Consider the following 11,565-nt stretch of genomic DNA (forward strand, 5'->3'; position numbering starts at 1 on the left):
GTTAGTGGGGGGCAGGAGTGAGTTAGTGGGGGGTGAGAGTGAGTAAGTTAGTGGGGCGTGAGAGTGTGAGTGAGTTAGTGGGGGGTGAGAGAGAGAGTGAGTGAGTTAGTGGGGGCGGGAGAGAGAGGGAGTGAGTGAGTTAGTCAGAGGGGGGAGAGAGAGTGAGTGAGTTAGTGGGAGGGCGAGAGTGAGTTAGTGGAGGGGTGGGAGTAAGTTAGTGGGGGGTGAGAGAGAGAGTGAGTGAGTTAGTCGGAGGGGGGAGAGAGAGTGAGTGAGTTAGTCGGAGGGGGGAGAGAGAGGGAGTGAGTTAGTGGGGGCTGGGAGAGAGTGAGTGAGTGAGTTAGTGGAGGGGTGGGAGAGAGTGAGTGAGTGAGTTAGTGGAGGGTTGGGAGTGAGTGAGTTAGTGGATGGTTGGGAGTGAGTGAGTGAGTTTGGATGGTTGGGAGAGAGTGAGTGAGTTAGTGGGGGGCGGGAGAGAGTGAGTGAGTTAGTGGGGGGGGGCAGGAGAAAGTGTTAGTTTGAAGGGGGAATCGAGTGATTGAGTTATTGGGGGGGTCGAGAGATTGAGTTAGTTCGAGGGGAAGAGAGAGAGTGAGTTCGTGGGGTTGAAGAGAGTGAGTGGTGAGGGAGAGAGAGTTAGTTTGGGGGAGGAAGAGAGAGACAGTGAGTTAGTGGTGGACGGTGAAGAGAGTGAGAGTTATTTGGAGGAGGAGAGAGTTATTGGGAGGGAGAGTGAAGAGTGATACCAGGAGGAGAGTGAGAGTTTACGGGGGAGGGATGTTACTGGGGAAGAAAGATTGAGAGTGTGTTCCAGGGTTATGTTGGGGAGAGACATGGTCTTTCAGGGTATTTAGAAAATTAGGAAAAATGGGACAAGGGAAAACAAAATAAAGGAGGTATAGGGGAAAAGTGACATTTGAAAGTGGGGGAAACAAGAGCAACTGTGTCAGACTGACAGTAGATAGATTGTAGAAAGTGAAAATTATACTGACAAAAACAAAAATGTCAGAACTTCTGGATGAAGTGCCTAAACCAAGCCAGTCGGAGTCTGATGGCAAAATACATCAGAGTGAATTTGCAAGCAGCATGAGCAGTCAGGAGGCATTGGAGCAGGTTGAATCTGAGCATAATCTGACAACCGCAAATGAAATAATGGTCCAAAATGCAAAGGCCTATTTACTCCAGAAAAGCCCCACCATGAACCTCAATCTGTGAGTATCTAAACTTTTGAAACAAACTGGTAGAAGTTACATTCATTCTCTTTCTCCCCCACCCCTTGCCTGACATGGGTCACTTCTAATAGTTTCCTCTTGGCACCACCCTCCCTCCACACCACCCTCCATCCCCAACTCCAGAGTTTACTGCATTTCAGCCACAAATCACATTTTTTAAATTTTTACCTTTATTACAGCAGGCCAGGCAGCATCAGAGGAGTAGGAAAGCTGATATTTCGAAACATGGCGTAGAGTTGGATGAACACAGCAGGCCAAGCAGCATCAGAGGAGCAGGAAGGCTAATGTTTTGGGCCTAGACCCTTTATCAGAAACGTCAGCCTTCCTGCTCCTCTGATGCTGCTTGGCCTGCTGTGTTCATCCAGCTGTATACCTTGTTATCTCAGATTCTCCAGCATCTGCAGTTCCTACTATCTCTGATATTTTGAAATGTCAGCTTTCCTACTCCTCTGATGCTGCCTGGCCTGCTGTGTTCCCTCAGCTCTACTCTATGTTATCTCTGACTCCAGCATCAGCAGTTCTTACTATCTTTACCTTTTTCACGGTTTATTTTTACAGCAGTCACCAGGTCAGATAGATCTATCCAACAGGTCATGGCTATCATTTGAAGAATTACAATGTTTTAAAGTGACCTGCAGATCTTAGCATGGAGTTTGAGCCACTGCTGTCTTGAAGCTTACAGCCTCAAAATTCTGTCTCAAGACTGCGAAAGGTATGACCCATAGTTTGGGAAGCCCTGAGCTGTCGAAAGGCATGGAAACATCATTTCCTGTAAGTTCCCCTCCAAGCCACCTATCATCCTGATTTGGAACTATGTTACCGTTCCTTCACCATAGCAGGGTCAATATCCTGGAACTTACAGTAGTATGGGTCCATCTAAAGCATATGGACTGCAGCAGTGGGGAGGCATTAGTGCAGTGATATTGTCATTGGGCTGGTATTCGAGGCTAAAGCTCTGGGGATAAGGGTCTGAGCCTTATGGGTAGGTGATAGCCTCATTGTGTTATTGCTAGACTTTTAATCCAGAGACCCAGGTAGTGCTATGGGGACCTGGGTTCGAATCCTGTCATGGCAGATAGTGGAATTTGAGTTCAATTAGAATCTGGAAATAGGAATTTAATAATGACCATTAAACCATCATCAATTGTTAGTAAAATGCCATCTGGTTCAATAATGGGAAGGAAATCTGCCATTCTCACCTAGTTTGGCCCACACATACTCCACAGCAGTGTGCTTAACCCTCAACTGCTCTCTGGGCCATTAGGGATGGCCAATATATGCTGGCCTAGCTACCCACATCCCACAAATGAATTGTTTAAAAAAGAAGCTACTGTAATGGTGTGTTTGTTCTAAAATCCCAACTGGTTCACTGAGCCCTTTAGGGAAGGAAATCTGCCATCCTTACTCACTCTACCTACACGTGACTCCAGACCCACTGTAATCTGGCTGACTCTTAATTGTCTGCAGAAATTGCAAACATCCTGGCCCAGCAGGCAATGACCACAACCATGGGTTAAATTTTGAAAAGTCCAAGGAGAGAACTCATCATACCTTTGCTAGGAAATGGGCAGTAAATGATGGTCTAGCCAGCAATGTCCTGTAGAAATAAATAGTAAAAAAATGCAGGGCGAGAGAGCATGGACAGGATTAGTTCATAAGCACCGTAATAACAGCTATATTGTCGAACAGACTGTTAAGAAAAACAAATGGAGCCCAGAGTAAAGTAATAATTGTGGGGGACTTTAATCTTCATATGGGCTTTACTAATCAAATTGACAAAAGTTCTCTGGAAAATTAGATTGTACAATGCATTTGTGATACTTTTCTGGAACAAAATGTTTGCAGGTAACATGTTTTAAATTATTTTAGACCTAGTGCGACAGTGTTCATTAGTAACTTCATAGTAAAAGTTCCACTGGGAAAAACTGATCATAATACAATTGAATTCCTGATTAAGTTTGAAACCAACATATTTCAGCTGGGATAGAGAACCTTATGCCTGAGTTGAGTCGATTATGTTGGGAATGGGAAGACTGCTGAAGTGGACTCATTCAATGCCCAAAACGGTACGGTGGCCAATAAAAAGACGGAAGCATTTAAATCAGCAATCCAAAATGTACAACAAATTTGCAGACTAGTCAAGCAAGAGCCTGACATAGTCATACTCACAAAGTCATACTTTACTTATAATGTCCCTGACGCCATCATCTCTATCCTGGTTATATCTTGTCCCATTGGCAGGACAGGGCCAGCAGAGCTGGTAGCACAGTGGGATACGGTCAGGAGGGACTTGCTGCAGGAATCCCAGTATTGACTCTTCACCCCGTGCCGTCTTGTGGCTTCAGGTTAAACATGGACAAAGAAATATCCTACTGATTACAATGCACCGTCTTTCCTTGGCTGATGAATCAGTACGCCTCCGTGTTGAACAACACTTGGAGGAAGTAATGACATGGCAAGGCTTGAAATATGCATTCACAGTAGCTCGGCAGCGGCACTACTGATCGAGCTGGCCTGGTCCTAAAGGACGTGGCTGCCATACCACAGTATCCAGTGGTGAGGGAGGAACATACTTGACCTCATCCGTGCTAATCTGCTGGCTGCAGATGCATCTGTCCACGATATTATTGGTTAGAGTGTCCACTTTGTAGATAAGAAGTTGTGCCTTCACATTGAGAATCCGCCATTGTGTTGTGTGGCACTATCACTGTGTTAAATGGAATATACGGTCGAATAGATCTAGCAGCTCAAATCTGGGCATCCATTAGATGCTGTGAGCCATCAAAAACAGCAGAATTGCAATCCAGCACAATCTGCAACCTCATGTCTTGGCGTATTCCCCACTTAACCATTACTATCAAGCCAGGGGATCAAACCCTGCTCAATTGAAAGTGCAAGAGGGCATACCTGCTTCAAACCAGAATTGAGTTCCACAGCTTCATAACTGTCCCTATGCTTGCCATCATGTGTTTTGTTTAATTCTGTATGTGTAATATATAATAAGGGGAAAAAGGAGTATGAGAGCAAACTGACCAGACTAAAAGAAATAGATTGTAAGAGCTTCTTTAAGGGTATAAAAGGAGGAGAGTAGCTAAATTATGTGTTGGTCCTTGAAAGGCAAAGTTAGATATTATCCTGGACATCGAGGAAATGACAGGGACATTGAACATATATTTTGTGTCTTCCTTCATCCGTTCATAATCTGGTTGGGGTGTGATTCCCTCTCACACTTACCTATGTGCCCACTCAGTGTAGATGCTCATACCAGTAAGGACTTCAGGGCAGCCTTAGCAGGCAGCAGGACTACTGTGAAAACTCGAGGAGAAAGGTGCAAGCTATATTAGCAAATGGGAGGAAGATGTAATTCTAAATGTTTGAGTTAGTTGAGCACAAGGTAGGGAGTAACACTGAAACAACTGAGTATAGTGTCCTTTCTGTTCTTTGTTATTTCTCCATTAGCTATGATCACCTGTCACAGGTGATGACCAAGCTGTTGGATGAGAGACCTATCAATGCTGTGGACATCTTTGAAGACATCAGCAAGAAGGTGAAGCAGACACAGTTCTCCAAAAAAATGGATACTCTTCGTGACGAGTATGAGAATTCAATGGCATACAGTCTGGCTGAGGTTCAGAAATCTCTTTTCGCGAAGGCAGTGGAGACAGAAGAGGGGGTGGCAGCAGACCATGAGGAGGAAGTGGTAAATACTGGTTTCAGCATGTTAGAAACATCGTAACATAAACAGCAAAACCAACCTTCAACTTATTTCCCAACAGTATCCTTTACAGATACTCAATCCCAGCAATGCATCATTCCTACCTCTACTCTTCCATTTCTTGCTTTGAAGACTCTCTTTCACTTCTGATCACCACATCCTCTTTTCTGTTTCAGATGCTTTTCAGCTAGAAAACATTGATACAAACTCTTATAGCTTTGAAACTTTGCACACTAAAACCTTTCTGCTTGAGTGTTTATGAATCTGAAATAAATTTTAAAAAGTGGTCATGGTTGTGGTGTTTTTGCATGTCATTAAAAGTCGCACTTTGTAAACATTTCATCAGCTAGCAACAACCATAACCGTGCTAGGCACTTAGCCGAAATCACATTCTTTCTTGTAGACAACGTGGTCATTATCACATTTCTTTTTGTGGGTGTGAACATTAGCTTCCTATGTGACAACAGTGAAAACATTTTGAAGTATTCTACGAGTTGTAAACTCTGAGGTTTCCTTATGGTGTGAAAGGTGGTTTATTTTATGTTGGTCTAGGACTTCAACACCTTTCCCTTTAACATCCTTATCTTTTCTCTGGCAGGTGGATACACCCCTGCCCAATGTCATGGAATTAGCCTACTACTTTGAGCAAGCAGGAATTGGCCTCAGCAGCGATGAGCTATTCCGCATCTTTCTGGCACTGAAGCAATTGGTGGAAGCCCACCCACTGCAGAAGTGCCGGTTCTGGGGAAAGATCTTGGGAATCAATGGGAATTATATCATAGCTGAGGTGGATTTCCGTGAGGGCGAGGAGGATGCAGAGGAGTTGGGAGAAGAGGAGGACGCTGAGGGAAAGGAAGATGAGAAAGACGACTTTGGTCGAACGGAGGAGGAAGAAACTGAAGAGCTGGAAGATAAGCCTCCGGAATCAACATATAAACCACCACCAGTTATCCCAAAAGAGGAAAATCGCTCTGGAACCAACAGGTACACCTATTTTGTTTGCAGTGAGCCAGCCAAGCCATGGGTAAAGTTGCCCCCTGTTACACCTGCACAGATCACGGTAGCCAGGAAGATCAAGAAATTCTTCACCGGCAACTTGGATGCACCTGTCATCAGTTATCCACCATTTCCTGGTTACGAGTTGAATTACCTGAGGGCACAGATTGCTCGGATATCGGCTGGCACTCAGATCAGCCCGCTGGGCTTCTATCAGTTTGGAGAGGAAGAGGAGGAGGAAGAGGAAGGCTCAGTGAGGGAAAATTACGAGGAGAATCCAGACTTTGAAGGAATTGCTACAGCAGAGTTGTTGGACAGCATGGCCAACTGGGTCCATCACACTCAACACATCCTCCCACAGGTACTCCCGCTTTTACACCTCCATGTTTTAGTTTATTCTCTTCCTAATCTTCAACTTGCAAAATTCTGTCAATATGCCTAGATGAGAAGATGGGCAGTGATCTCGTTGTGATAAGCTTTTCGGAATTAGAGATATACTCCCAAATACTGGGAGCCTACTCTGACTTGGACTTTTATGAGCTGAGACCTGAAATCTGCCACATTAGGTGATGCTAAGAGAGATTGTGAGCCTGAATTTACTGGGAACTCACATTAATGGGGATACACCCATCATTAACATATAACATAGAACATAGAACATTACAGCACAGTACAGGCCCTTTGCCCTCAATATTGTGCCGACCTGTGAAACCAATCTGAAGCCCATCTAACCTACACTACTCCATTATCATCCGTATGCTTATCCAATGACCATTTAAATATCCTTAAAGTTGGGAAACTTTACTCCATGGAAAGGGTCCCTTAGAAACACATGTCCAGCAGAATACTCAGGCTTACTTTCCACTGCACAAGCTATCAGCACCCAGCACAATAACCAGAAGTATGTCCTTATTACTGGTACTCACTGGAATGCTTAAAAATTTCAGTGAGTACCAGTAATAGGACATACTTCTGGTTATTGTGTTGTGCCTTTGTTTGCTGGAATACTTAGCTCCTCTGTAAATAGGCTTGGTGAAGCTATACTTGTCACTCAACTTACCAATTCAGTGACTGGCGATCATCAGTTTGCCGGATTGGTGCCATTAATTAGTATTGACCACGCCACAGGCCCCTAAGACAGGAATATGACAAAGTAGGTGACCTAAATCTATAATTAGAATTAGCTTTATTGTCACATGTACTCAAATGCGTACAGTGAAAAGTGTACAAGTCACCACTTACGGTGCCATCTTAGGTGTAAAGGTCCCCAGGTACAGTTTCTTCAGTTACAGTTCTTAGAAATTACAGAAGTGAAAAAGTCCAATGTTCCAATGCCTGGTAGCGAGCACAAGTAGCGAGAACACTTACTAAAGCGTATAGTATTCAAGGCAGTATTAATAATGGGCTTAAATTACAGGGTAAGGAAGGTGCTGGACTTATAAAGGGCCCTGGAAAGGTTTCAGTTAGAGCACTATGTACAAACCTGTGTGCTCCACTCTAAGAAGGAGTGTATGCAGAGAGTGCCGAAGAGATTTATAAGAATGGGTTCAAGGGATGAGAAGCATCAGTTATGTGCACAGATTGGAGAAGTTGGAACTGTTTTCTTTGGAGAGGAGAAAGCTGAAGTGCAAATTGATAGAATTTTTCTAAATTGTGTGGAGCCTGGAGAGTGTTGATAAGGAGAAACTGTTCCCTTTTATAAAAGGATAAAGACTCAGAGGGCATAATTTTGAAGTGTTTTGCAAAAGAAGCAAATGCAAGGTGAAAACAAAATTCATGTAACAATTGGTCTGAGTTTGGAATGAACTGATCAGAAGTATGGCGAAGGCAGGTTCAATTGATGCACTGAAGAGGACAACACATGTTTATTTAAATAGAAATAATATGCAGGATTACAAGGAAAAGGCAGGAGTTTGGCACTCAGCCAAAATGCTCAGAATGTCAGTACAGACAGAATGGGCTAAATGGCCATCTTTCTTCTGCAGGAACAATTCTGTGAAGTCTGGTGGAATTTAAGCCCATGCTCCTAAACTATTGGCATGGTAAGGATTAGTGGTACCAGTGATGAGTCCTAAGTCTTACTCCTTTAAGATGCTTCTTAAAACCTACATCAGACCATGCTTTTGATCAGCTGCACTTGTTTGTGTGCCTCAGCATGAAATCTTGTCTGGTGTTTGCAGTGACCTTTTGAGAAGATTGTGTTGATCAAATCAAAGAACACTGAACCCTGTTCTAGAGTTTTGGATTCTTAACCAAAATTGTTTTCTCTGACACAGGGCCGCTGTGTTTGGTTTAATCCTGTTCAGAAAAAGGAGGAGGATTTTGAGGAGGAAGAGGAGGAAGAGGAGAAGGAGGTTCCTGATGAGCCAGAACCAGAGGTGGGGCCACCCCTCCTCACTCCACTCTCTGAGGATGCAGGTAAGACAGATGTCATCAAAATAAGGCCCTCCACACTAGGTGGCATGGGCAGGGTTTCACTTTATTTGTTGTGTCATGTCCCCATTTACCTTTCGTTGCAAAATTTCCTTCCTCCCCCTGGAAGGCCTTGACTGCTGAGACATTCTGGGAGCAGGAGAAGATCATAAGCCAGTCAAACCAATACATTTTTCACAGATACAGTTCCCACATGCCGTCTTCCAATTATCCCTTAATTCCGCTTGATCCACATATCCCTATACCTCACCTATCCATCTTCTTCCCATATTACTCAATTTGATTTGCCCACCTTCTTTCCATATCCTTCATTTCCAATTTCCCACCTTCTTCCCATATCCCCCCCAACTTCACCCATCCACCTTCTCCCCGTATTCTTTGATCCTAATTATCCACTCACTCCCCATATTTTCTAACTTCATTTTCTCCCATGCCCCTCAATCTGAACTATCCACATTGTCTCCATATCCACCAACTTCACTTTTTCTCTTTTTTCAAAAATCGTTTTACTATTTATTGTCAATTTTTCAAATTACTGTATATTCCTGGTGGGTGCAGCATCACACAAATTCAATGCCCAATAGCTTTAGTGGGCAGGTTACTGCTGAACTTTGCATTCACCATGCCACTGTTTCTATGAACACGGGTCACTTTACCCCAAATAACATGAGTCTTCCCCGCATCCTTCAATACCAATATCCACCTGCTCCCTATATCCCTCAATTCCCACCCTACACTTCCGTTGTTCATCCCTCAATCTCAACTATGCATGATCTCACAACATTTATCATTCACAGTTAATCGCACAGTTACTGTCCCTACCCCTCACCATATCCCATAGTCTCATGGATCCAGTCCTAAGAGAGACAGAAAAGTGGGAATAATAATACAGGTAGTTCTTGTGTGACCTCGCGCTATAGAATATTACCATAGAAAATCACATCATAGGGAAATCGCTACACAAAATCACGATACTTCTAAAGCAGAAAGTTTGCATTATTCAAACAGCATCCACTATTCATCACTCACGTTACAGCCAATTCGCATTAACGAAATATGCATCATAGCAGAACTATCTGTATCCTCATAGTGTTCCTCATGGTAGTGATAGTGTCAGTAACTGAATATATCTTATGCCTCATTCCTGGTCTTTCATTGTTTCAGAGCTCAACAATATACCTCCCTGGACTGTCAAGCCTTCATCCAATCTGATCTCCCAGTACGCCACTGCTTTGGTCCGGTCCAACCTCTGGCCAGGGGCCTACACCTTTGCAATTGGAAAGTGAGTATCCATTATTTTGGGTGCAGCAGGAATGTGGGATGGGTTCCCTGTCTTTGAACACGTTGACCAGCTGCTCGGTATTTACCTTCCCCCTGTAACAAGGGGTACACTGAGATCATTTAGGTCCAGTGCTTTGTTGTCGAGAGAAGTAACTGCTGTTTCCACTGGGACAATTGCAGATGAGAATCTCAGCATTTGAAGGGTCGGAGTGCTGTTGTGTGCCCTCAAACCTCTGAGAGGGCACAGGATGACAGTCAAACTCAGGAGCAATCTTTGAAGTTTGTGGTTTCAGGAGCCCAGCTCTAGATTAGCAAATTAACACTTCATTTAAAGAAATTCTTTAACAGAGGGGTTCACTGACAAGGCCAGTATTTGTCACCTTTAAATCAAGAGGCTTGCTAGGCCATTTCAGAGGCAGCCGTATTGTTATGGATCTAGAATCACATGAAGGCCAGACCGGGTAAGGACAGCACATATCCTTTGCTAGAGCATCTTAGCGAACCAGGTGGGATATATTAGACAATTGAAAATAGTTGCCGTGATCACCATTACTGAAGCCATCTTTATATTTCTAGATTTGAATTTAAATCCCCAGAGCCTTAGCCTCTAAGTTTTTAGTCCATTGATGCAACTGCTACACCTAGCTCCCCTCCAAACTGGGCCGTCACTTGGTTTGCTCGTGTAGTCACTGGGCCTCCAATCGAATTGTTTTTCTGTTTGACAGGAAATTTGAGAACATTTATTTTGGCTGGGGCCACAAGTACAGCCCGGAAAACTACAGCCCTCCCCCGGCCCCACCGGTACAGGCAGAGTATATCAGCGGTCCCGATACCACCGAGGTAGATGACCCGACGGTGGAAGAGGAGCAGGCTCTGCGGGCTGCATTGGAGGAGAGACTGGCCGCGGCAGAGGAGGCCGAGGAAGAGGAGGAGGAGGAAGAGGAGGAGGATGAGGATGACAACTAATTAAAGACGGATTTCCCTAGACAAATAGTTTTGACATTTTCTTTTCTCTGTATTTTATATGAATTTTCTGAGGTGTTATACTTGCTGCTCCCCTCACATGTCGAAGAACACTAAGTTTGAAAGTGTATTTCTTACAGCTGCATAGAGGATAATAAAAAATTCTTTTTTAACTACTTGTGCAAAACCCAAGCATTTATTGATGAAAGGTCATTGATCTGAAACAGTATTTCTACTCTCTGTCCACAGGTGCCACCTGATATTGCAGCTTGTTCTGTGTTTATGCCATGTATCAGGCATGTACAGTTTTACACTTTTGCTCAAGAATTTCCAACGTCTGCATTCAAACCCCATCACCCTGACCAGTGACTGGACTGACACCAGAGAATCAGCAAGGCGTAAAGAGAAGGTGGGGGAAAGAGTAGACCTTGTGAGGGAGAGATGTGCGAGGGACAGAGAGGGAGTGGAATACAAGAGACAAAAGTGACGGTGAGTTGCAATTTGCATAGGAAGCACTGCAAGAAGGACCGAAAACAAAAAGTGCTGGAGATCACAGCGGGTCAGGCAGCATCCGTAGAGAGAAAGCAAACTAACATTTTGAGCCTAGATGACTCTTCATCAGCTCAGGCTCAAATATTAGCTGGCTTTCTCGTCATAGATGCTGCCTGACCCGCTGTGATCTCCAGCATTTTTTATATTTTCAGTACAGATTCCAGCATCTGCAGTGATTTGCTCCTGTACTGCACAAAGGACATTAGACAGAGCAGGGTTCATCACTAATTCTGCAGTCTCCCCACCTAATTCCTGAAAATCTGATGCCACAGTTGCAACCAATATCAGGTGCTCCCGGAGCTGCATGTTTCAGCCAATGTTGGCATTAACAGCAATGGCCATTATTTGCACATATTCTCCAGTCAGACCTCCAGACTACACAGTCCAGCTGAA

At 44.0% G+C, this 11,565-nt stretch overlaps 1 protein-coding gene across 1 annotated transcript; it reads left to right on the plus strand.

Moving 5' to 3' along the window:
• Window positions 1-532: 532 nt before the first annotated feature.
• rsph4a (radial spoke head component 4A) lies at window positions 533-10,766 on the plus strand. The gene is made up of 6 exons (XM_048522521.2): window positions 533-1,211; window positions 4,692-4,932; window positions 5,546-6,304; window positions 8,220-8,361; window positions 9,541-9,658; window positions 10,383-10,766. The coding sequence occupies exons 1-6, from the start codon at window positions 1,003-1,005 to the stop codon at window positions 10,621-10,623; spliced, it is 1,710 nt and encodes a 569-aa protein (XP_048378478.1). The 5' UTR covers window positions 533-1,002; the 3' UTR covers window positions 10,624-10,766.
• Window positions 10,767-11,565: the final 799 nt, after the last annotated feature.

Source organism: Stegostoma tigrinum, chromosome 39 (assembly GCF_030684315.1).
Source record: "Stegostoma tigrinum isolate sSteTig4 chromosome 39, sSteTig4.hap1, whole genome shotgun sequence".
NCBI classification, from domain to species: domain Eukaryota; kingdom Metazoa; phylum Chordata; class Chondrichthyes; order Orectolobiformes; family Stegostomatidae; genus Stegostoma; species Stegostoma tigrinum.

Excerpts from the sequence above, each read along its gene's own strand:
- rsph4a (XM_048522521.2), top strand. The coding sequence starts at position 1,003 with ATGTCAGAACTTCTGGATGAAGTGCCTAAACCAAGCCAGTCGGAGTCT. Across the intron at positions 1,212-4,691 it reads CCCACCATGAACCTCAATCT|CTATGATCACCTGTCACAGG; the intron begins GTGAGTATCTAA and ends TTTCTCCATTAG. Across the intron at positions 9,659-10,382 it reads TACACCTTTGCAATTGGAAA|GAAATTTGAGAACATTTATT; the intron begins GTGAGTATCCAT and ends TCTGTTTGACAG.